Source organism: Panicum hallii, chromosome 7 (genome assembly GCF_002211085.1).
Source record: "Panicum hallii strain FIL2 chromosome 7, PHallii_v3.1, whole genome shotgun sequence".
Taxonomy (NCBI): Eukaryota; Viridiplantae; Streptophyta; class Magnoliopsida; order Poales; family Poaceae; genus Panicum; species Panicum hallii.
The window spans coordinates 44,089,134-44,110,365 of record NC_038048.1 but is presented as its reverse complement, the minus strand read 5'-3'; the positions used below and the strand labels follow the sequence as shown (position 1 = coordinate 44,110,365).

Here is a 21,232-nt window from a genome sequence, read left to right as displayed (position 1 = left end):
TCACCTCAGTCTGGGAATTTGTGCTACAGCCAGTTATGAGCTGGCTACTATCCTACAGCCAGCTCCTTCTCTCTCTTCTCTCTTCTCTCCTCCACTTCAGCATAAATATAATAAAATAAGGCTTATAGCCAGCTGACTAGACCTTATTGTACCTGCTCTAACAAGCACGACGCGATGACAAGCTGCAGAACCATGTTGAGATTGTTTTCTGAACAAAAGTTCAGAGGTGAATAAAGCTGCCTGGATTTGCTGCACTGAGTCAGCCAATGTGCACTGCCAGCAAATAAAGAAAGCTCCTTAAGGCTAATCACAGTAGGGTTTTATATCTCTGTTTCCAAGAATGCCACGTCAGCTTGGGGGATGAATGAAACACTATGCCTCAATGGAGAGTTTCATTTCACTGTTTCCAAAGCTAACCAGTGTAATTAAATGCTAGTTGATCTATTGGCGCATAGGATCTCCCATAAAACAACGGCGGTCACAGTGGTCGTTTTACGCCATTTCCAATGTCTTGGAAACGAGTTAGCAGAGTGTCATGGGGATGAAAATGAAAGTGGTTCTTTTTCTTCCCTCATTAAATCAGTGCCGCATCATAAAAGATGCTGATGTGTCATGGTAATTAATGCCATAAAACTCGCTATAAAACTTCCATTGTGATTAGCCTAACCTTAGAGGCTGCCTTGATCCTCGAATTTTTTTCTGGAAAAAAAAGGTGTGACGTGGGGTGGGGGGACAACACTGCGGAGTGAGTGGGGGACAACTATTCCTAGCCGGCGCGAGCAGCTGCTCTGCTGTCGCAGAAGGACGGCAGCTGGCGCCCCACCAATGCTTGCATCTTACATCTCACATACATCAAGAAAAAAAAATGTAGATTACTAATAGCATATCCACTCCTAGAAAAACATATCTCATAAACTACATGTTCAAATCAAATTTGGATTGCGTTATCATGTTTCTCACGATGAGATATTTTAAAATAAGACCACATTTAAATATATTTGGATGACTTATTTAATTATAATAATTTGATGGTGAAGCTAGAAAAAATTTCGTGTTCCACTCTAAAAAATATAAATAATTCTAGAACAAATAAAAATGTCCCATATGTATTGCATCAGAAATAGAAATTGTTCCAAGAAGAAAACAAAAAGTTCTAGAACAAAATAAATTCTAAAAAGTATTTTGGAAAAAATAAAAATGTTTCAGAAAAAAATATCATCTTAGCATATTTAAGTGTGGTCTTATTTTGAAGATCTCGCCGTACAAAACATAACAATACCATCAAAATTTAATTTGGATAATTGGTTTGTGAAATAGAGATTTTTTTTAATATATGTAATGCACTTAAATTGAGGCATGTGAGCTGTGGCAAGTCTTTTGTGTGATGGGTCAGCGCCCGCTCACGTCCGCGATGAATAGAAATCACGGTCTGCAGCTCCTCCGGGAGCTTCTATTCACAGCGCGCCGATTGGCTGTCCTGGTATCACAAAGGAGCTCGAGCTCCCGCAATGCTGCATGCTCGGTCCAAGTAAAGAAAAGGCCTCCACCACCGTCATGTATCGAGAAATTGAATTTCGATTGTACCATTACGTGTTGCTCATGATAAAAATTTTAAAATAATACCATCATTAAATATGTTTGGATGGTTTTTTATTTAAAATAAATTGATGACGAAGCTGAAATAAATTGATTACAAAGGTTGTTCTTGTTCCACCCTTAAAATAAAAATTATTCTGGAATAAACAAAAAAAGGGCCATAGAAAAAGATTGTTCTGAATGATAAATGAGAAATTAAATTAAAATAGAGATTGTTCTAAGAACAAAACAAAAGGTTATGAGAGAAGAAATCATTTTGAAACAAATGAAAATGTTTTAAAAAATATCATCTTAGTGTTAGTTAGACATGATCTAATTTTGGAAATCCTGCCGTAAGAAATGCAACGGTGGAAATAAAATTTGATTTGGACAATCACCTTTTAAATTACAGATTTTTTTTAGTTTCAAAACGTATTTGCACAAAAATCTACAAGATGTCAGCACTTTTTATTGAACAACGCTGGCTGCCGTGGAATAGAAAAGGAAGAAAGAAGAAACGGGCCAATGAAGGAAAGCTGAAGTCACAACCTTGCCCGCCGTGCGCTTGCAGCGTTAGACCTGTGTACACTATCTTCTGCGACAGCTCGCACGCGATAAATAGAATTGCTGGAGTGGGTGCGTGTGCCGCTCATTTCGCTACGATCTTTTTCCAATTAATCTGAACGCTTGCTCTTTACACTTCGGATGGTGCAATCCTATCTCCGAAAAAAAGCATCATATTTTGCTTTGTTGAACCTAAAATCGCAGAAGGAAAAAGAAAGATCATGCACAGCACCACTAATAACTAATGTTGCTACGGAGAGCTATATAAATATATATTTTCTATTATCGTTGTACGGCTGCAGACGGGTCGACGACGAGCAGCCAGAACAAAGGCTGCTGATTGAGTTTCTGAAGACTGTCAGCTCGCAACGCATCGCAAATACTCGAAGGGTTGCCCCTGCCGTTCGATCGATTCGCTTTACGGGTCCGTATCGCATCGACCACGCCACTTGGGTGATGAAGTGAAGGATGATGCTTCTGAAAGGAATCGCAACAAAAGGGCAGACAGCTTCTCTGCAGGAAGTTTCCGCTGCAGGGATGCATCCTAAGCTTGCACCTGCAGCTAGAGCTAGCTACCTTTTTTTTTTAGCAAAAAAGGAAGTTCTAGAGCTAGCTAGCTGTTTCGATTTGTCCGTGCCGGGCCGGCCCGGGGGTAGAAACGCAACGGGCGCCTGGGGCGGGGGGTTGGGGGTGTCGTCGCCATCATCAGGCTCGATCGCCACGCTCCGAAAGCAAACCCCTCGGCGCGGCGTCCCCCGTCCAAACGCCCCCAGCTGCCGCGACTGCGATGCCACCGACGAGCGACGACGTGGCGGCGCTCGCTTCCCCGGCCTGTCTCCCTCCCTCTGCTGCGCTGCGCTCCCAGGTGCGTGTGCGCCGTGCCAACGCCCAACGGTGCCGTGGCCGTGCATCGGCTACAACTACAAGCAGGCTACCACGACGGAATCGAATCGACCGAGATCTCCAAGCAAGGCAAGCATAGCTTATTGCGTACTACTAATCAATGTATTAGTTTATGCAACTACGGATCTGAGTGCCCTGGTTGCATTATTTGATATATGCTTATGTTAATAGTATAATGGCGCATTGTTAATTCAAAATGATGCACTTGAGATACTCATAGTACAGAACCTCCTTAGTGCACTGTCACCATGTGAAGCATTGTTAAAAAAAATGATAAGAAGTGCAGTATGCTTGTTAAATTAATCAATATTGTCTCCAGAGCTGTTGGGATGTAAATAAATCAGTATGCGTGCACATGATCACAATACTGTCACCAGCTTCATTTTGTGATTTAGCAGTGCGAGTAGCAATAGAAATGTGGACAACTGAAGCATCCCAACAGCTCTGGAGACAATATTGATTAATTTAACACGCATACTGCATTTCTTATCAATTTTTTTAACAATGCTTCGCATGGTGACAGTGCACTAAGGAGGTTCCATACTATGAGCATCTCACGTGCATCATTTTAAACTAGCAAGCACGACGATGACAAGCTGCATAGCCGTGCCCTCCTCCATCAGGGGAGACGGTGACCTTGGCCACTCCTGACTCCTCCATCTAACACAGGCACAGCTGGTCCACCGATCCATTATCCATCGCATCTGCGTGTGCTTGAGGTACCTGAGAAGGCGATCGAGTGCGTACGTAGAGGGAGGAAAGTGAGAGCCTCGCGAATCGACTGCACCTGCTGCCGCCGTTTAACTGCCCCCGCGCCCGGATCATCTCGATCATCACGCACCCAAGGAAAAGGACGCACGCAAAAAAATAAAGGGAAACAGGACCTGACCGTAATGCGACTTGGACGGCGACGAACAGCCCGCATGGTAATCACGCGCTTGTCCATCGAACGCCGATCCCATGGATTGGATGTGAGCGATGGTTTCTTTTTTCCTGATCTTTTTGAGGGGGTTTTATTTTCTGATGATCAAACCTGATGGCTGCGTACGTTCCTGGGACCGTGGAGAATTAGGCAGTTTTTTTGTAGGGTTTCAGTTGAAGTATAGTGCGTGGGCTACAACTGGGCCGTTCCCCTCCGCGCGCAGCTGGCTGGCTGAAAAGGCTCCCATGGGCTGAATCCAGCCTCCTGACCACGGCTCGTCGTCTCTTTGTCCGCATGGGCCAAAAGTGAGATGGGCCGAATTCGTCGCCCCGGACGGATACCGTCCGCCCCTTGTGCCGGCGCGCGTCGCCCTCGGGCGGGCCGCGGCAGCGATCTCCGGGGAGGGACCTCCGCTGGCGATGCCTGGAGCTGGAGAAGATCAGGCCGTCCCACCCCCGCACCCACCCACCCACCCACCCCAAAGCGCACCACCAATGTGCTACACGCATCTCGCCAACGCTACCAGTCTCCCCACACAGTTTGCTTTGATGAGCTCAATGTGCACGTCGCGGCCTGACGTCTGATGAACAGTGCGATGCTGCCGACTGCCAGGCTTGATATTTTCCGGCTCTCGTCATCTTTAGGCCAAACTGGAAGAAGACGGCGAAGTTCAGAGCTAGCAGTGACGCGCACTAGCTGAAGCTGATGCTTGACCTGCTCCGGCGACCCGCGCGCGAGACCGAGTTCCTTTTCAGGTGGATTTGTCCCCGATGATCACATCAGTTAAGTTTGTTCCAAAGGCTATGATACACGTGTCTGGTAACTAGCTAGGGCCTAGGGGGATCATAGGACCAAGAACCTCGCAAAAAGAGAACTGATGCGGTTTAATAATTGACGGCACATCCTGCTCGTCACTACTTTGCCTGAAAAGTGCATAAACTTCTTTGGTTAAGAAGAAAACAGAGTTGCTACATTTCTCCTCTCTTTTGCCTAAAAGTGTTCGACACTTCAACAACTGCACAGACAGATTGCTCTAAAAATCATGAGAGTGAAAAGCACAACTGCAGAGACAGCGGAACAGCAGGTGCTTGAGATTGGCAGACCTAAATCTGAAGAATTAGGCACCTTCAGCTTCTGAAACCCGCAGCTTTCAGAACGGTCACGAGCACAGTGCCGACGAGTTCATCAGGCGAAGCACCGGCGCCGGCCAGGAGTCAAGTCAAGCGCGCCATCATCGTGTAACATGCATCTCGCCGGCATTATTGGCTCCCCCACGAACACTGGCTTTCCCTCAGTGGTACCCCTGCTGTTTGTACACGAGTCACGTTGTCCCTTCCAACATGCTTGTCCTCTTCTCACTGCGCGTCCAATCGCCTTCTCCGGCCTCCCTTTTTTCCCCCCTCTAGTGCACCGGCCATGACTGCTCAGTAAACCATGTGATGTGAACTGAGCAGCTGAGCTAGCTTACATGACCGCAGAGTGACGGGCATTACCGAGTCCATGTTTATGCAAAGCGTGCTTGTTTGTCAGCTGTCAGGCTTGTACATTCAGGTTGTTCATCTTTAGGCCAACTTCCTTTGCGATGTTCACAAGTTGGGACATATTGGCTGATAAGTTTGGCGTCCACTTCAACGAATTGCGATTCTGTGGTCATTAGAACGTAATGATCCTAGGACGATAACTTGGACACTGCTCGGTAGACCATATGAACTTAACTGACCTGATGATGATGACCGCTGCGATTATGCAGAGCGCGTCAACTGCCAAGCTTGATAGTAATCATCTGCCGCCTTTACTCTTCAGGCCAACTGCCACTGCAATATTCACACGTAGGAAAGACATGAGCTGATATTTTTGGGCCAGCCACTTCACTGAAATGTCATTCTCTGAGGACTGGAATGGTTCAATCCAAGGATGATATGGAGCAGGAAGAATCCGGCAAAGATCCTTCTCAGCAGTCGAAGCCACGAACCTGGATGAGTTTTTGGAAGGTCCACACACCACAGCCCCACACGGACGAGCAACTTTCCGAGTGTTGTTCATTGCATGTATACATCACTTGTTATGCCTCCAATGATGCGGCAAGTTTGTGCCAAGAAAAGTTGAAATGAAGCGAGCAATTGGGGTACCCATTCTGATAAAAAAAGATGCAGAGGGCTGTCGCTTCCTACATTCAACCAATCAAAGTGAACAGGGAGGACTCTTCAACAATGGCAGTGCCTTTTCATCCATGTTCTTTGTGCAAAACCAGTAAATCCATGGCAGCAACACTGGCGAAGCATGCCAAACCTATGACAAGTCTACGAAGAGATCTTATCCATGTTGTGGCCAGAATCCTGCAACGTCATTCATGCTCTCTTTCCATCAATGTGGAACGTTCTTTTCCCAATAAAAAAAGTGTGAGCTTTCACCATCAGCTATCTAACCAAAGGGTCCCTCCTAATTTAATGGCTACTGTTTGATGTATGCACAAATATTCCTCGACACTGAACACTGGACAAGGAGACCTCTGCAATGTCAAGGGTAGTGGAACTACGAACTATCCAAAGGTGCAATCATGCGACCCAAGCCATTCACCAGTTAGAGCCAAATTGCCATACCACGTCACATAAATTTGGACCGGTCGTACAGAGATCTGTCTCACAGGGGAGTCAACCACAATGGAGTCAGTATGCATGTCCTAAATGGGCTTTCTCCAAGATCCATGAGAATCCGCTGTATGCAACTTGTGAGGCTCGACCCAAATGCCAGTGAAACAACAGTCATAGACAGATGAACTTATTCAGTGGCAAGCAGTTGATGGCCATATATTCATCAACTCAGTATCGTGTGTTCTTAGTTCAGTTTCAATCAAATCATCAGGTGTAGCCACTTTCGCAGGATTGTTATTTGTAACCTCTTTATCTCCCCACATGTCAGGATTGAATAAATAGTCCCAATCAATATATACCAGATGCATTTCTCTGTGGGAAGACACTTCAGTTTAGATGCAGCTTCCAGGAAACAGTGCGATGCCTGCCAAAGCCATGGACATAAACCAATCAGTTTGGCCCAGGAGCACGCTCATAAAGCAGCATGGTGAGCCAGCATCTTCCAGATGCAATAAAAGATAAGTGAACTAAACCAAACAGGAGGAATATCCTTGCAAAAAGGGTCAATTTTAATCTCAGTAATAACTCTAGCGGTCATTCCATGAACAGATATGTCTCATCACGGATGATTAGGCATGAACGAAACAGCCTTTTCAGCCCACCACCTAAAAGAAATCACCTGCAAAGTGCAAGCCTCAAAAGAGTTTAATCTAATTAACTAACTGATGACAACATGGTGTCAGCACTCAATGATGCTCTGAGCCTCTGACCATACAAGAAAGCATCACTCACCCATTCACGTTCTCAGACACCAGTATATTCCACACCCCTGCTGCCAATATCCTTGCTTGCATAGGGCGAGTGACATCTATCGCCCTGCGCTTTTGTCTATCCGTAATGCAGCAGTTATGAACAGTGCCTAGTAGGAGACGTGGTAGCTGACTCTTGATGATCAGATTCAGATAACTGAGGTTCTGGCTGGGTCTCCTTTTTTCATGTTCGACAATCGAACAGTCACTAAGTGCCATCATAAAGTGGCAACTAACAGCAGTACTATGTTGTGGGAGCTCAGTCCTTGACACTGATGACTGGTATAAGCTCCAGTATGAGCAACAACACTGCAGTTGTTTACACTTGGCCACAGGATCTGGGAACTGAGAGTAGCAGACCCCACCTGGCCACAGGATGTCAATTTGGCAACTAGCCCAATCGACACATTCCTCCTATATAAAGCACCAACCATCTCCTTGCAACTCATACTGGAACATAAAGCATATCACAAGACAAAACATAACCAGCGCCATGGATGCTGCAAAGCATACCTTGAAAGTGATTCCATGGCTCCTGCTCTTCGCACAACTGGCTGTTGCCAGCACCTCGAATTGCACAAATGCCGCAGAAGGAACTACGACTGACAAGCGAGGTGCAATGAAGCTGAAGCTGATCGCAATTGCATCCATCCTAACAGCTGGAGCAGCTGGCGTGCTGGTGCCTGTGCTTGGCCGCTCCATGGCTGTGCTAAACCCTGATGGTGACATCTTGTTTGCAGTCAAGGCATTTGCAGCTGGGGTCATCCTTGCCACCGGCATGGTCCACATTCTTCCAGCAGCCTTTGATGGGCTGAAATCCCCATGCCTCTACAAAGGTGGCAGCGATGGTAATATTTTCCCCTTCGCGGGCCTCATAGCGATGTCAGCTGCAATGGCCACAATGGTGATAGACTCACTGGCTGCTGGGTACTACCGCCGGTCTCACTTCAAGAAGGCACGACCAATCGATGACCTAGACATACATGAGCAACCTGGAGATGAGGAGAGAACTGGGCATGCACAACACATGCATGTGCACACTCATGCAACACATGGGCATTCGCATGGGGAGGCGGATGTCATAAGTTCACCTGAGGAGGCTTCAATAGCTGACACGATCCGGCACAGGGTGGTATCTCAGGTAAGAGCAGTTATTTGATTTGTCCCATAAGCCTCCCTCACAAATAGTCTCAAATGTACTGGAAAGAGTTGAAGTTTTTGTTAATGCACAAGTTCAGAAAACAAGCAGCAAAGAAAATCATAAAGAAACATGCAGGGCATAATTTTAAATAGGATCAGGACTAAATTATTTTTTCCATGAGTAGGCCACATAATCAATCAAGATAATGCAGCAATTTACTGAATTAGCTCCAAATATCTCATTATGACCAATATTATATTTAAACTAAAATTCCCATCAGAGTTCCAGAGAACAAAATGCATAATGATATGTTAAAAGGTTCTCCAAAATCAGTATAGTGCATATAGTTTTGCTACTCCACATAACACACTGATGAAGAAATAGATACTGGGGCGAGGAGAATGATACCTATTGACTGGGTGTTAGTTTGCGCTTCAGAATATAATGCTCCTCTCCAGCCCAAGAATTGAATCTTGCACACTGTTCTTCTTTTGAAATAACATAGTAGATCTCTCACCATGCAGGTCCTTGAGCTCGGAATTTTGGTGCATTCAGTGATCATTGGGGTGTCCTTGGGTGCATCTGTGAGGTCATCCACCATCAGGCCTCTTGTTGGTGCTCTTAGCTTTCATCAATTCTTTGAAGGCATAGGCTTGGGTGGTTCGATCGTGCAGGTACATGCTTGCACTATAACCTACAGTACCTGCATATATCTCATTGAAAATCTAACCATTTTCTCTGCTTCCACCTTTTGACTAAAATAATGATAAGCTATAGGACAACTCCATAACTCAGCTATCAGGAAATTTATACCAACAAAACTCCAGAAGTTGCTCTTTAGGCCTTGTTAGGTTAATCCCCTCCACAAGGGGATTGGGAGGGATTAAATCCCCAATAATCCCCCTCAATCCCCTTCAAACCGAACAAGCCCTTAGGAGAACGGGGGGATGAAGAAGAGGAAGGACACAGGGAGATACATCAAGTTGAAATGGAACGGTCCTTGGACAGCAACATAACACAAACAAAGCATGAAACATTAATAACCATTTTTTCAGTATAATAACAGAAAGCACATAATCAATGGTCAATCTTTGAACAGATATATTGGGAAAGCTAAATCAAATAAATCTCAAAAAAAAATTGAGAGGGAAAAAGTTTCACCAATTATTAAATGTTAATGGACCCCAGTAATGATTGTTACTTCATAAGTTAAAGCAAGGAAAAAAACCAACAGGAAAAATAAAAGAACACAAAGGAGAAATAATTAATTTCATATTGTGCTTCACATCAATAAAATGCTAATATCCTCTGGTTCCCACCTTGCTGCAGGCAAATTTCAAGTTAAGGGCAACCGTCATGATGGCAATTTTTTTCTCCCTAACTGCACCCATGGGCATTGCATTAGGGATTGCAATATCATCTAGCTACAATGGCCATAGCGCCACTGCCTTCGTTGTCGAAGGAGTTTTCAACTCAACCTCAGCAGGAATTTTGATCTACATGTCATTAGTTGATCTTCTGGCCACAGATTTCAACAACCCAAAACTACAGACGAATACAAAGCTTCAGCTGATGACATATCTTGCACTTTTCTTAGGTGCAGGGATGATGTCTATGCTTGCCATATGGGCATAGATCTACAGACCCTCAGAGAATGGTGTTTCCACCAGTATTCCCTGCTCAGTTGTTGGCATGATTGTATTTATCAAGAATTCTCCATTTTCTCATAACAAGATGCTCTTGGAGAAGGATTTATCGTATTAATCCATGAGTTTCCATTTTCGAATACAATATAGCCTCAGATGGTATTTTTTTACTTCATACTGTGCGACTACATGATTAGTTAGCTACTTAACTTAGTCTTATATCCTAAAAGCCATGTAAGTCATCTGCTGTGGGTCCTGTTCTGAAATTTCCATTGAGAACTTGAGTCCATTCTATCCTATAGCTAACACTGCATAGCTTATAGCAATTTTTTTTCTCGAACACGCAGGAGATCTGCGTATCAATATATTAAGAAGAAGAAGGGTGAAAAAGCACCCAGTCACCAGTTACACAGGTTTTTGAGGGAAACCTGTAGAACCCCCCCCCCCCCCCCCCCCCCCCACACACACACACACACAGAGCACTCTATTACACTGACACGGTAAGGAAAAACCTTGACCAGAGCTTCTAACTGGCTGGCAGCAGGGCGAGGATGTGAGCAATTCCTCGAGCCCCAGCAATACCCCACTGGTGCAGCTCCTCCCTGATAGATGAAAGAATTCCATTCAGGCTTGGCTGCAGTCCATTGAACACACAGCGATTGCGGTGATTCCAAAGCGACCAGGCCACCAAGATTACAATAGAATTCAGCCCCTTTTTAACGGCGCCATCAGCCTTGCTGCTCACCTTGTCCCACCAATCATCAAAGGAGCATTCATCAGGTTGAGGAGCTAAAACCTGTAAGCCGAGACCCTGCAGAATACTGAACCAAGCCTGGCGCGAGCTTATAGCAATAACCAGAATAAACAGTGAAATTTATAGGCAAACAATATGAACACCAGAGTGGTACAAAGGTCTACAGCTCTACGCAGGCTAATCAACAGTAGTATGCTCCTATGATAAAGACACATGTAACAAACAAGACCGAAGTGCTATCAGAACTACTGCACCTTGGTCCTAAGTTGAGTCATAGAAATTTGACATCCTTTAGGAAGAACACCAGTTTAACAAAAAGTTCAGGATATAAGAGTTTGGATGCCCTACATAAAATCCCATCTATCCTTGGATCAAAGTTGTTGTCATGTCAAATGAAAAAGGGAAAACAGCAATTAAGAACCATACCAGCTCCAGCTGTGCTAAGTGACCAATTTTTCTTCTTAAGGTATAATAACCTTATAGCACTAAATCATCATTGGACAAACATAACAAGTTTGACGAGAGTTACTACAGCTTACAAGTGTACACAAAACGGAAAATTCATTGCACACTGAAGCAAATTTTATAAACATCACCCAGTAACAATGTTGTTAGATTTTATTTCACGGAAAGCCAGAATGGCACCACATTGCAGCATATGTCTTCAAGGCATATGCTAAATAGGACCTGACCAAATTACCAAAAAGGACCTAAAACATAACCACTAGTAGTTTTGATGAGCATCCTAATCAAAATAACCCGTTGAACATAGTTTCCAACGTAAACAGATACAAGAGATTCATCTTCATATGGCTCCATAACCATAACCATCAAGATTTACAGCAAAATCAAGAAATTTAAAAGGTTACGGCTTGTGTGATGGCATAGCACAACTATTCCTCCTGAGTAACATGCGTATAGCATACACAAGACCCAAGCCAACATGCTACAGCTTACTCAACCTTCCCCTTCCCCTTGGAATCATCATTCACTTGAGAAGATGTTGGCTGGTTGATACTCGCTTTAGCGTTTGCCAAGAAGGTGGGATCAGGCTGTGGCTCCTGGTGTGGAGTCTCCTTCATCGCCATGCATATGTAGAAGCCAATCACCAGATTAACTGATATGACGGCAAGGAACCCGCTGGCAAGTGTCTGCGCCGAGGATGACATCTGACTCACACCTGAACAAGGAGGTTGACATATCGCTACTAAATAAGAATTTATGGCATATCATTAACAAATAAGAATTTATGTACTTCATGTGTACATAATAGATGGAACACACCATGCAGTGATGGGAACAGGAACAGCAGCCGAACCTGGAAACACCTGGTAGTAGAACCCATACATGATCGCAACCGGGGCCATCCACATCACCATGGATGTAACCGCGAACTTTGTGATCACTCCTGACATTGCTTCTCCTGATGGGAGTTCTGAAATCAACACACAGATATCTCAGTTCATCTGGAGCCCCAAAAGCATGAAAATGAACTGCTTTTAGCACACGCGCGCACAGATATAGCAAGCAAATACGCAATAAAGTGTATGGATGGATTGGAGTATCTATACAGGTCAGCAAGGAAGATTTGGACTAGATCACTGGCAGCAAAGAAGGGATCCAAGCTAGAGGATTTCTTACCGACAAAAGACGAGGTCAGTTCAGTTCCCAATTCGATCTCCGCTTGACGCCGGCCCAGCAGAGGTGAGGACACCGGCGGCACCTCCAATCCTGAAGAATTCCGCGAGGTGGCGCTCTTCCTTGCAAAGGAGTAGAGTTTGCTCGGTGGCCGGAGGGGGTTCGACGCTGGAGACGGAAGCGAGAAGACGAGAGGAGTGGAGCCGTCGATTGGATCGGAAGCTGGCAAGCTGCCTGATGCGGCGTGGTGCCTGCCACGCACACGATGGGGAAGGTGACTTGGAGGACCAGAGCTCACAAAGCCAACTTCGGACGGGCCCAAAATTCCTTTGGGCCTTTGGGGCTAGCCCATTCGTGGGAGAATGTTCACCGCCGGTCCGTTGCAATCTGGGCCGTCAGATCATCGGCTTGCGCCGTTGCCGCCTCAGGCCGCTTGTCCACCGGCGGCGGCGGCCAAACCCCAAACCACCGAGAAGAGATGCTGCTCCGCGTCGGCCTCGCGCGCAGCACCCGCCTCCGCGGCGGCGCCACCCCCCTGTTCCTGGCGCGGTGCGGGCGCGGCCTCTCCTCCGGGCCGCCGCCCGATCCCGAGTGGACGGACACGGTAGAGTACCTGGACGAGTCGGGCGCGCTGCTCTCCTCGGCGCCCGGGGCGCGGCCGGCCGTGCCGGGCGCCGACCCCACCATCCTCTCCGGCGCCTCCGCGCACCCGCTCCCGCGCCCTGCCGCGGCGGCCCGCCTCGCCGCGCTCGCGCTCCGCCACCGCTCGGGCGCGCCCCTCTCCGCGGCGCTCTCCGCGCTGCCCTCCGCGCCCGACCCCGCGCTGCTGCTCCTCGCGGCCGCCTCGCTCCCGGCCTCCGACCCCGTCCCGCTCATCTCCCTCGTCGCATGGGCGCGCCTCCAGCCTTGGTTCGTCCCCTCCGACGACCTCTCCTCGCTCCTCGCATCGCGTCTCCCGCCGGCCACGCACTCCTCCGAACTCCTCGCGCTCTTCGACGACACCCTCGGGCTCCCCGACCCCGCCGCCTTCCCCAAGACACTCAACGCCGTCGTCTCCGCGCTCGCCACCCACGGCCTCCTCGAGCCTGCCTTCTATTGCTTCAAGCGCCTCCGCGACGCCGGCTTCAAGGGCCTCGAGACGCCTGCCTACAACGCCCTCCTCTCGCTGCTCCTCACCAGGGGCCTGGCCTTCAAGGCCTTCGAGGTGCTCGACGAAATGGCGACCTCGGGCTGCGCCCTCGACGAGGGCACGTACGAGCTCGCGGTGCCTGCTCTGGCGCGCGCCGGGAGGATCGACGCAGCCCGCAAGATGTTTGATGAAATGAAGCAGAGGGAGGGAATCGGGCGGGCGCCGGCAGGGGTGTACTCCGTGATGGTGGACGTGCTAGCCAAGGCAGGGAGGCTTGATGCGGCCATGGGGATGTACAGAGAGATGGTGGCAGTGGGGCATCGGGTGAGCACGGCAGTGAGCACTGCCATGGTGGAGGGGCTGGTGAGGTCTGGGAAGCTGGATGCTGGGATGGAACTTTGGGAGGAGATGCGGCGGGGAGGGCTCCGACCAAACTTTGGGTTGTACACCATGGTGGTTGAGGCCAATGCTCGGTCCGGAAGACTGGACATCGCCGCCAAGTTGTTTGGTGACATGGAGAAGGCTGGGTTCTTCCCCACACCAGCCACATATGCATGTTTGGTGGAAATGCATGCTTCAGCAGGGCAGGTGGATGCAGCAATGCGGTTGTATCACTCCATGGCGAATGCCGGGACAAGGCCAGGGCTTAGCACATTTACAGCGTTGCTGACAATGCTGGCGAATAAGAGGATGCTGGATTTGGCTGCAAAGGTACTGCTGGAGATGAAGGCATCAGGGTTCCCTATCGAGGTGACCGCGAGTGACCTGCTGATGATCTATATCAAGGATGGATCGACTGACCTTGCACTCCGGTGGCTACGGTTCATGGGCTCTGCTGGCATAAGGACCAACAACTTCATCATAAGGCAGCTGTTTGAGTCATGCATGAAGACAGGTCTGTATGACTCAGCACGGCCGCTGCTTGAGACATATGTTGCCGGGGCGGCGAAGGTAGACTTGATTCTGTACACATCCATCCTTGCCCACTTGGTGCGGTGCCAGGATGAGAGCAGTGAGCGGGCAATCATGGACATCCTGAGCGCCAGCAAGCACAAGGCTCATGACTTCATGTGCGGGCTGTTCACCGGTCCAGAGCAGCGTAAGCAGCCTGTGCTCTCCTTTGTGCGTGAATTCTTCCAGGGCATCGACTACGACATCGAGGAGAGTGCCGCCAGGTACTTCGTGAACGTCCTCCTCAACTACCTGGTGCTCATGGGGCAGATGAACCGCGCTCGATGTGTGTGGAAGGTCGCCTACGAGAACAAGTTGTTCGCCAAAGCGATCGTCTTCGACCAGCACATCGCCTGGTCCCTGGATGTCCGGAGCCTGTCCGTGGGCGCGGCGCTTGTGGCGACCGTGCACACTCTGCACAGGTTCAGGAAGCGGATGCTGTACTACGGGGTCGTGCCGCGGCGCATCAAGCTGGTGACAGGGCCGACCCTGAAGATGGTGGTGGCGCAGGTGCTGGCATCTCTGGAGTCCCCGTTCGAGGTGAGCAAGGTCGTCCTTCGTGCGCCCGGTGACTCGGTGCTGGAGTGGTTCAAGAAGCCCATCGTCCAGCAGTTTCTGCTCAACGAGATACCCTCCAAGGCTGACGTTCTCATGCACAGGCTCAACGTCATGTTCCCGAGCTCGACGCCAGAGGTCCGGTCCCTGTCCATCCCAAGATCCCTTGGCATGTCTAGGTGATGGATGCCAGACTTTGTTACTTGAACTGAACACAATCTAAATGATGAAATGTATTTGTATACTAAATCTTTCGTCAAGCCGTGGGAATGTCCATTCATTTCTCCGTGTGCACAAGCACATCAATTCATAGCTCTCACATCGGTTTGTGAACAAGAGACCGCAAGAGAATGCAAATGGTTCCTTTGAGTGTAAAGTTCTGTTGCACAAGACAAACAGTATAGTTTCATATTTTCAAACCATAGAGCTTCTTTTTATTCCAAATATTCCTTCCCTTATCACGCTTACACAATACATCAACTCACAATAGTATGCTTAAGCAAGTAACACCCTTAGTACATTTACTGATCAGAATCAGGTGTCGTACGTCGTAGCTAGCTATAGGGCTGACACCGGTGAGGTCGCTAGTCACGCCGCCACAAGGGTGTTGCCGACGTCGATGACGAAGCGGTACCTGACGTCGCCCTTGGCGAGGCGCTCCAGTGCATCGTTCACGTCCTCGGCGCCGACCACCTCGATATCCGTCGTCAACTCGTGTTTAGCGGCGAAGTCCATCATCTCCTGAGTGTCCCTGATGCTCCCCATGCAGCTCCCGGCCAGAGTCTTGCCGCCTGCGTGCACAGATTATCACAGCAATTCTCATCATTCGTTCACCGCCATGGAAGATCCTCTGAGTAACATTTCTCAAAATACATGCGCTGCCATTTTCCCAATTGTTCGAAGTGTGCCTTGTGCAATGTTTCTGAGGTGCTCTCTGCATAAACTGTATCCGAATTCAAATACTGACTTACCAGCAACCAAGGAGAAGGCAGAGATCTGCAGGGGCTTCTCAGGCAGGCCAAGCAAGATCATCTTGCCCTGGGGCTTGAGGAGAGCGAGGTACGGGTACATGGACATGCTTGCAGAGGCCGTGTTTATAATGCCATGCATTGTGCCCTTCGCAGCCTGTAAAAGCACAGATCAAAATACATGCGTAGATACTCGGTTAGAGAACATAACATGTTAGTATAAAATTTCCCATTCAATTTATCTCTTAATTGAACTACTTGAGGCCCCATGAACCCAACCAGACATTTCTTACCTTCATCTGACCAGCATCGCTGCTGACAACGAAGGCATCCGCGCCGAGCTTCTCCATGGCCTCCTCCCTCTTCTCCGGGGACGTGCTGATCACGGTCACCCTCATCCCGAACGCCTTCGCGAACTTCACGGCGACATGCCCAAGCCCGCCGAGGCCGATCACGCCGATGCGCTTGCCCGGCTCGTTCAGCCCGTGGTACTTCATGGGGGTGTACACAGTTATCCCAGCGCAGAGCAGGGGCGCGCCCTTGTCGAGGGGCATGCCGTCAGGGAACCGGATGACGAAGTGCTGGTTCACGACGACCATGTCGGAGTAGCCGCCGCAGGTGACGGTGCCGTCCCGGTCACGGGAGTTGTAGGTGAAGACGATCTTGGAGCAGTAGTTCTCGAGCCCTGCCTCGCAGCTCTCGCAGGACTGGCAGGTGTTGGCCATGCACCCGACGCCGACCCTGTCGCCGACGTTGAACTTGTGCACGTTCTTGCCAACCTCGGTGACTAGCCCGGCGATCTCATGCCTGCATCCATGAACAAGCGTTATTTAATTTGTTGTGCGCAGAACTACCAATCAGAGTTACCTGCTGAGAATGAGAGAACTAAATTTGAGAGGATTGCCAAGATTGAATAAGTGTTTTTTTTTCAAATGATTGAAGCGCTTAATTATTAATACTTGAGAAGGATTACCCAGGGACAACAGGGTACATGGCGGTCCTCCACTCATTCTTAACAGTGTGCAGGTCAGAGTGGCATATCCCGCAGTACAGTACCTGTATAGCGACATCGTCATCTCCAGTTTCCCTGCAAAACAACAAGGTGGTATGAAACATCTTCTCTTGTAACAACCCATTCTGCTTATCTATCCGATCTATTCGAAGGCTTAAGTCAGAAAACAGCAGGTTATCAAGTGCTGCATTGAACACTACTTCAGTCTTCAGTGTTCAAATTTCCTCTCAAAAAGGACACTACTTAACCATATTTTCAATTGAAAAGCTTTCACGGCTATGTTTCTAGAGTCTAGACTCAAATGCGGGCAATGGAGAGACATACTCAGCTCCACAGACCCCAACACTTTCACTGGTCCAAATCTACATAACCACATTTTCACCTTTAACTCTTGTATTAGAATTTAACTATGTCCCTTGAATCAATCAAACTGCTGCCTGTAACGAACAGAAACCCTTTCCATATATGATTATATAGTTTTATTAGCTCAAAGAAAATGTATCGTTACAGACCAGCTGGGCTGGCATAGAGGATGCAGGCAGCCATTTCACCAACAAACAGATTGTTGGATGTTCGTTTGTTTGTTTTTTCTGAAGGAAATTGTTGGACGGTTGCGAAAATTTGGACAGGCCTGCATTGCCTGCAAAGACAAAACCTGTAACATCTTCAAGACCTGTGGCACAGATGCAACCAACTCATGGACCCGTTTTCAAGACCCCATCTTATTCATTCTCCCTAGGGGCATCGTTGATCATCATGGAACGCGTGTCATAGAGTTATAAGAAAAAAAAATGCATCATACTATATGAATATGAACATGCAGCCCACATAAACTCTCCATGTGCGACAGGCCCTACAAGTGGAAACGCATGATCCGTCCATGCACGGAGCGACGCTCGTGATGAACATTTATTTATTTTATTTACTACACGAGGAGGTCGAGGCTCCAGAATGCAGCTCGGAGCTGAGAGGACGTGGTGGTGACTGCGACGGTAGCAACCAGAAACCAGAAAGGGCTGCACTGCACAATGAAGAGAGGGAGGAGGTTAACTGCAGCCTGCAAGGAGCGGGCTCAATAAATTCCTGCAGGAGCAGGAGTGGCGTTGTCACCTTGTATTGATGAACCAGCAAAGGGTTTTAAGAAAGGGTACATGCAGTTGAGATGTGGCCAGATCTGGTGTGCACTGTTTATGTCATGCCTCCTGTTTTAAGTAGAAGGAAGTTGTGGATGAACCAAGACTGATGTGGATGGATGGCTTAAAGGTAAAATCATGTAAGTTGATTTTCTGAGATATTGGTACAGGTAAAAACATGTTTTTTTTAATGCAAACAGGTAAAAGCATGCAAGTTGATATTCTGAGGTATTGCCAAATGTACGCCTCACCAAAATCCATTCCAGTGCAATTCAGGAATGATCATGTTGATGGGTTTAAAACCTATAACTTGAAGAATACAACAGAACAAACTTCAAGTTTTTTTTACTGGAACCGCTCTGGACTAGACGATTTTACTGTGGTTTATTTGCGTATGAGCCATGTGTTTTCATGTTGCCATGCATATTTAAGCATAAAACTGCATACTCATGCTCAAATTTCAGCTTGAAATTGAGCGAGGGGAAAAAAAGATGATAATATCTATAAGAATTTCGACATGTTAGCTGAAACGTGCTCCACCAAAGTAGGCACCATAACTTCAAACAGAGGTGCGGATCAACGCTAACAAGTAACAACAATCCAAAACCTCAAATTTCTGCTGGAAATGGAAGCGGAATCCACTCTGCTTCTCGCCCCAATTGCTTTGCTAATCCTACATTGCGGCACTAGGGATGGAGCAGTCAGAGCCTGGCTACGGCCGTCCACCACCCACGACACGACCAGCCTGCGCGCAAGCGTACCTTCGTGAGATCCGGATGGGGGTGACGCGGCCGGAGGCGTCGTGCGCCGCGAGCGCCAGCGCCAGCGCCTTCCGCGGGTGCTGCTCCGCCTCCGTCGGTGCCATTGCCAGGCCGCGCGCGGTGGCTTGATCTGAGGTGGGCGGCGATGGGTGGTTGGACAGGAGAAACGGAGGAGAGGGAGCGGGAGCGCTGCTGCTAGAGGCGGCGAAGTGCCCGCTCTGTTTATGGGACTGTTTCGGAATGCTCCACTCCCGGTTTTACAACTCTGCTCCACCAACTTCACAGTGGAGCAGCTCCACTGCAGAGTTTTCAGAGCAGCTCCAAATGTTTGGCTAGCAGACTAACTTCAGCTCCAGAAAATTGAGATTTTAATGTGAAATGACTCCAGTACCCTTTACTTGATTACAATATTATGATTAAACCGAGTAGTATTACAATAGTCCGATGCACATAAATAATAATTAAAATTCAAATATCATTACAATAGTATGACGCACATTAATAATAATTAAAATTTAAATACCATTACAATAGTTCGATGTTCATGAATAATAATTAAAATCCAAGTACCATTACATAAATATTTCAAATGATAAATTCACTTCTATTACATGACTAGGTCCAATTCATACAAATAGCCGTCGCTAACTCATCACGAAAATTATCCATAGTAGATGGATTAGGCATTGAAGTTGATCCATCGGATGGCGCCACATACTTATTGTATCTTTCTGGAATTGTAGGCTCATAATCATCATCACGCTCCACACGGTCAAAATCCAAATCACCACTATTATGCTCACGAATAAAATTATTAACCACCATAGTTTCTACAATTATCTTTTTTTCTTCCCTATAGGATAGATCGACATTTTGTAAAGAATGTGCCACTTCATTTTCCATACTCCAAATGACCTCTCAATAGAATTACGTACACGTGCGTGAATGCGATTAAACTTTTCCTTGGGAGTATTTGGCTCCATACCTCTATGCCATTCCGGCAAATGATATCTCTCACCCTTGTATGGTGCCAAGTATCCAATGCGATTAGAATAACCCGCATCAACAACATAATATTTACCTAGAAACAATGATATAATTAGACAGATACTATAGTAACCATATTTATAGAAATGAAATTATGACACTTCATACCTTTGGGAGGGTGTGGGAAGAAGTCGTGATCCACATGCATTGCATCATACAAAATACTTGTATCATGCTTCGATCCCACTTGACCAACAGATATATAAGTGAATTTCAAGTCAAAGTCACAAATAGCAAGAACATTTGTTGTTGGAATCCCCCATTTTTCAATATATCTCACTTGCTCATTTGGATGGAGAGCTACTCTAATATGTGTGCCATCAAGAGCACCAATACAATCCTTAAAGTGAGCGTATGCTCGTTTATCATCCCGGATTCTTTTATGAACCGTTCGAAAGTTGGCATCTTTTGGAACAATGAAATGTTTACCCATAAGCATCAAGGCTTCAAGAACCTCATCAAACTTTCTATGAATTGTTTCACCCAAATGATTGAAACGGTTTTGAGTTTTTCTATTAGACTCATTTTCCGCACAAATGAATTGAAATATTGCAAGAGCCTCATATGTGTTCATATGCATGGATGGTTGGAGCCCGTACCTTGAAACTAACAAATTATGAAGGTCCATGAAAATTTCTGTGCTCATACGAAGTTCATTTTGACATTCACCCGGTGTCCTCAATGTTTCTAGCAACCATCCCATACCACTGGTATTTGCTATCCTTGGAGGATTCTTGTCAATGTATAATGAAAAGTATTGTTCCACAATTTTAACACCACCCAATATAATTTTCCAAAACTTCTGACTATCATCATCAGAACTGTCACTATCACTCTCACAAATCTGCAAGTAGACAACATGAATTCAAACTAAAATAAGAGACTCAATAATATAGGTACGTACTGAATTGATAGTTATTCAAAAAAACATCAAACTAACATAAATAATGTCATGAAAACAAACAAGAAAAGAGTACAAGCATCAATGTTCAAGGATACATCAAACACTTAGACACTCCCATACTTATCATTGTACCGTCTGGTAAGCCAATCGAACCTAATTTTGTTAGTTGGAAGGGTTAAAAACATTTCCCTTTGATCTTTTTTTACAGACAATTGTGTAGCAATGCAAC

General features: G+C 46.9%; 4 protein-coding genes and 1 long non-coding RNA gene across 5 annotated transcripts; 2 read left to right on the top strand and 3 right to left on the bottom strand.

Moving 5' to 3' along the window:
- Positions 1–4,882: 4,882 nt before the first annotated feature.
- LOC112898977 lies at positions 4,883–9,183 on the bottom strand. The gene is made up of 3 exons (XR_003229958.1): positions 8,914–9,183; positions 8,456–8,563; positions 4,883–8,337 (listed from the first exon to the last, which is right to left on the bottom strand). It is a non-coding gene; the product is annotated as an uncharacterized LOC112898977 (long non-coding RNA).
- LOC112898976 (zinc transporter 3-like) lies at positions 7,730–10,551 on the top strand. Its single transcript, XM_025967305.1, has 3 exons — positions 7,730–8,505; positions 9,030–9,179; positions 9,835–10,551. Exons 1-3 carry the CDS (start codon positions 7,741–7,743, stop codon positions 10,138–10,140), a joined length of 1,221 nt encoding a protein of 406 aa, XP_025823090.1. The 5' UTR covers positions 7,730–7,740; the 3' UTR covers positions 10,141–10,551.
- Positions 10,552–11,465: 914 nt separating this feature from the next.
- LOC112898838 lies at positions 11,466–12,733 on the bottom strand. The gene is made up of 3 exons (XM_025967141.1): positions 12,547–12,733; positions 12,224–12,340; positions 11,466–12,085 (listed from the first exon to the last, which is right to left on the bottom strand). Exons 2-3 carry the CDS (start codon positions 12,318–12,320, stop codon positions 11,859–11,861), a joined length of 324 nt encoding a protein of 107 aa, XP_025822926.1. The 5' UTR covers positions 12,321–12,340; positions 12,547–12,733; the 3' UTR covers positions 11,466–11,858.
- A 225-nt stretch (positions 12,734–12,958) lies between these two features.
- Positions 12,959–15,484, top strand: LOC112900438 (pentatricopeptide repeat-containing protein At1g79490, mitochondrial). The gene has a single exon (XM_025969300.1). The coding sequence runs from the start codon at positions 13,022–13,024 to the stop codon at positions 15,359–15,361; it is 2,340 nt and encodes a 779-aa protein (XP_025825085.1). The 5' UTR covers positions 12,959–13,021; the 3' UTR covers positions 15,362–15,484.
- Positions 15,485–15,588: 104 nt separating this feature from the next.
- Positions 15,589–19,222, bottom strand: LOC112900439 (cinnamyl alcohol dehydrogenase 7-like). Its single transcript, XM_025969301.1, has 5 exons — positions 19,053–19,222; positions 17,120–17,233; positions 16,440–16,953; positions 16,150–16,303; positions 15,589–15,969 (listed from the first exon to the last, which is right to left on the bottom strand). Exons 1-5 carry the CDS (start codon positions 19,154–19,156, stop codon positions 15,767–15,769), a joined length of 1,089 nt encoding a protein of 362 aa, XP_025825086.1. The 5' UTR covers positions 19,157–19,222; the 3' UTR covers positions 15,589–15,766.
- Positions 19,223–21,232: the final 2,010 nt, after the last annotated feature.

What these genes read in the sequence shown, in the direction of transcription:
- LOC112898976 (XM_025967305.1), top strand. Translation starts at nt 7,741, where the DNA reads ATGTCAATTTGGCAACTAGCCCAATCGACACATTCCTCCTATATAAAG. An exon ending in GGCACAGGGTGGTATCTCAG is followed by an intron (nt 8,506 to 9,029) that starts GTAAGAGCAGTT and finishes CTCACCATGCAG; the next exon opens with GTCCTTGAGCTCGGAATTTT. An exon ending in TGGGTGGTTCGATCGTGCAG is followed by an intron (nt 9,180 to 9,834) that starts GTACATGCTTGC and finishes ACCTTGCTGCAG; the next exon opens with GCAAATTTCAAGTTAAGGGC.
- LOC112898838 (XM_025967141.1), bottom strand. Translation starts at nt 12,320, where the DNA reads ATGTCAGGAGTGATCACAAAGTTCGCGGTTACATCCATGGTGATGTGG. An exon ending in CTACTACCAGGTGTTTCCAG is followed by an intron (nt 12,086 to 12,223) that starts GTTCGGCTGCTG and finishes CTCCTTGTTCAG; the next exon opens with GTGTGAGTCAGATGTCATCC.
- LOC112900438 (XM_025969300.1), top strand. Translation starts at nt 13,022, where the DNA reads ATGCTGCTCCGCGTCGGCCTCGCGCGCAGCACCCGCCTCCGCGGCGGC.
- LOC112900439 (XM_025969301.1), bottom strand. Translation starts at nt 19,156, where the DNA reads ATGGCACCGACGGAGGCGGAGCAGCACCCGCGGAAGGCGCTGGCGCTG. An exon ending in CCCATCCGGATCTCACGAAG is followed by an intron (nt 17,234 to 19,052) that starts GTACGCTTGCGC and finishes GTTGTTTTGCAG; the next exon opens with GGAAACTGGAGATGACGATG. An exon ending in GCGATGCTGGTCAGATGAAG is followed by an intron (nt 16,304 to 16,439) that starts GTAAGAAATGTC and finishes GTGCTTTTACAG; the next exon opens with GCTGCGAAGGGCACAATGCA.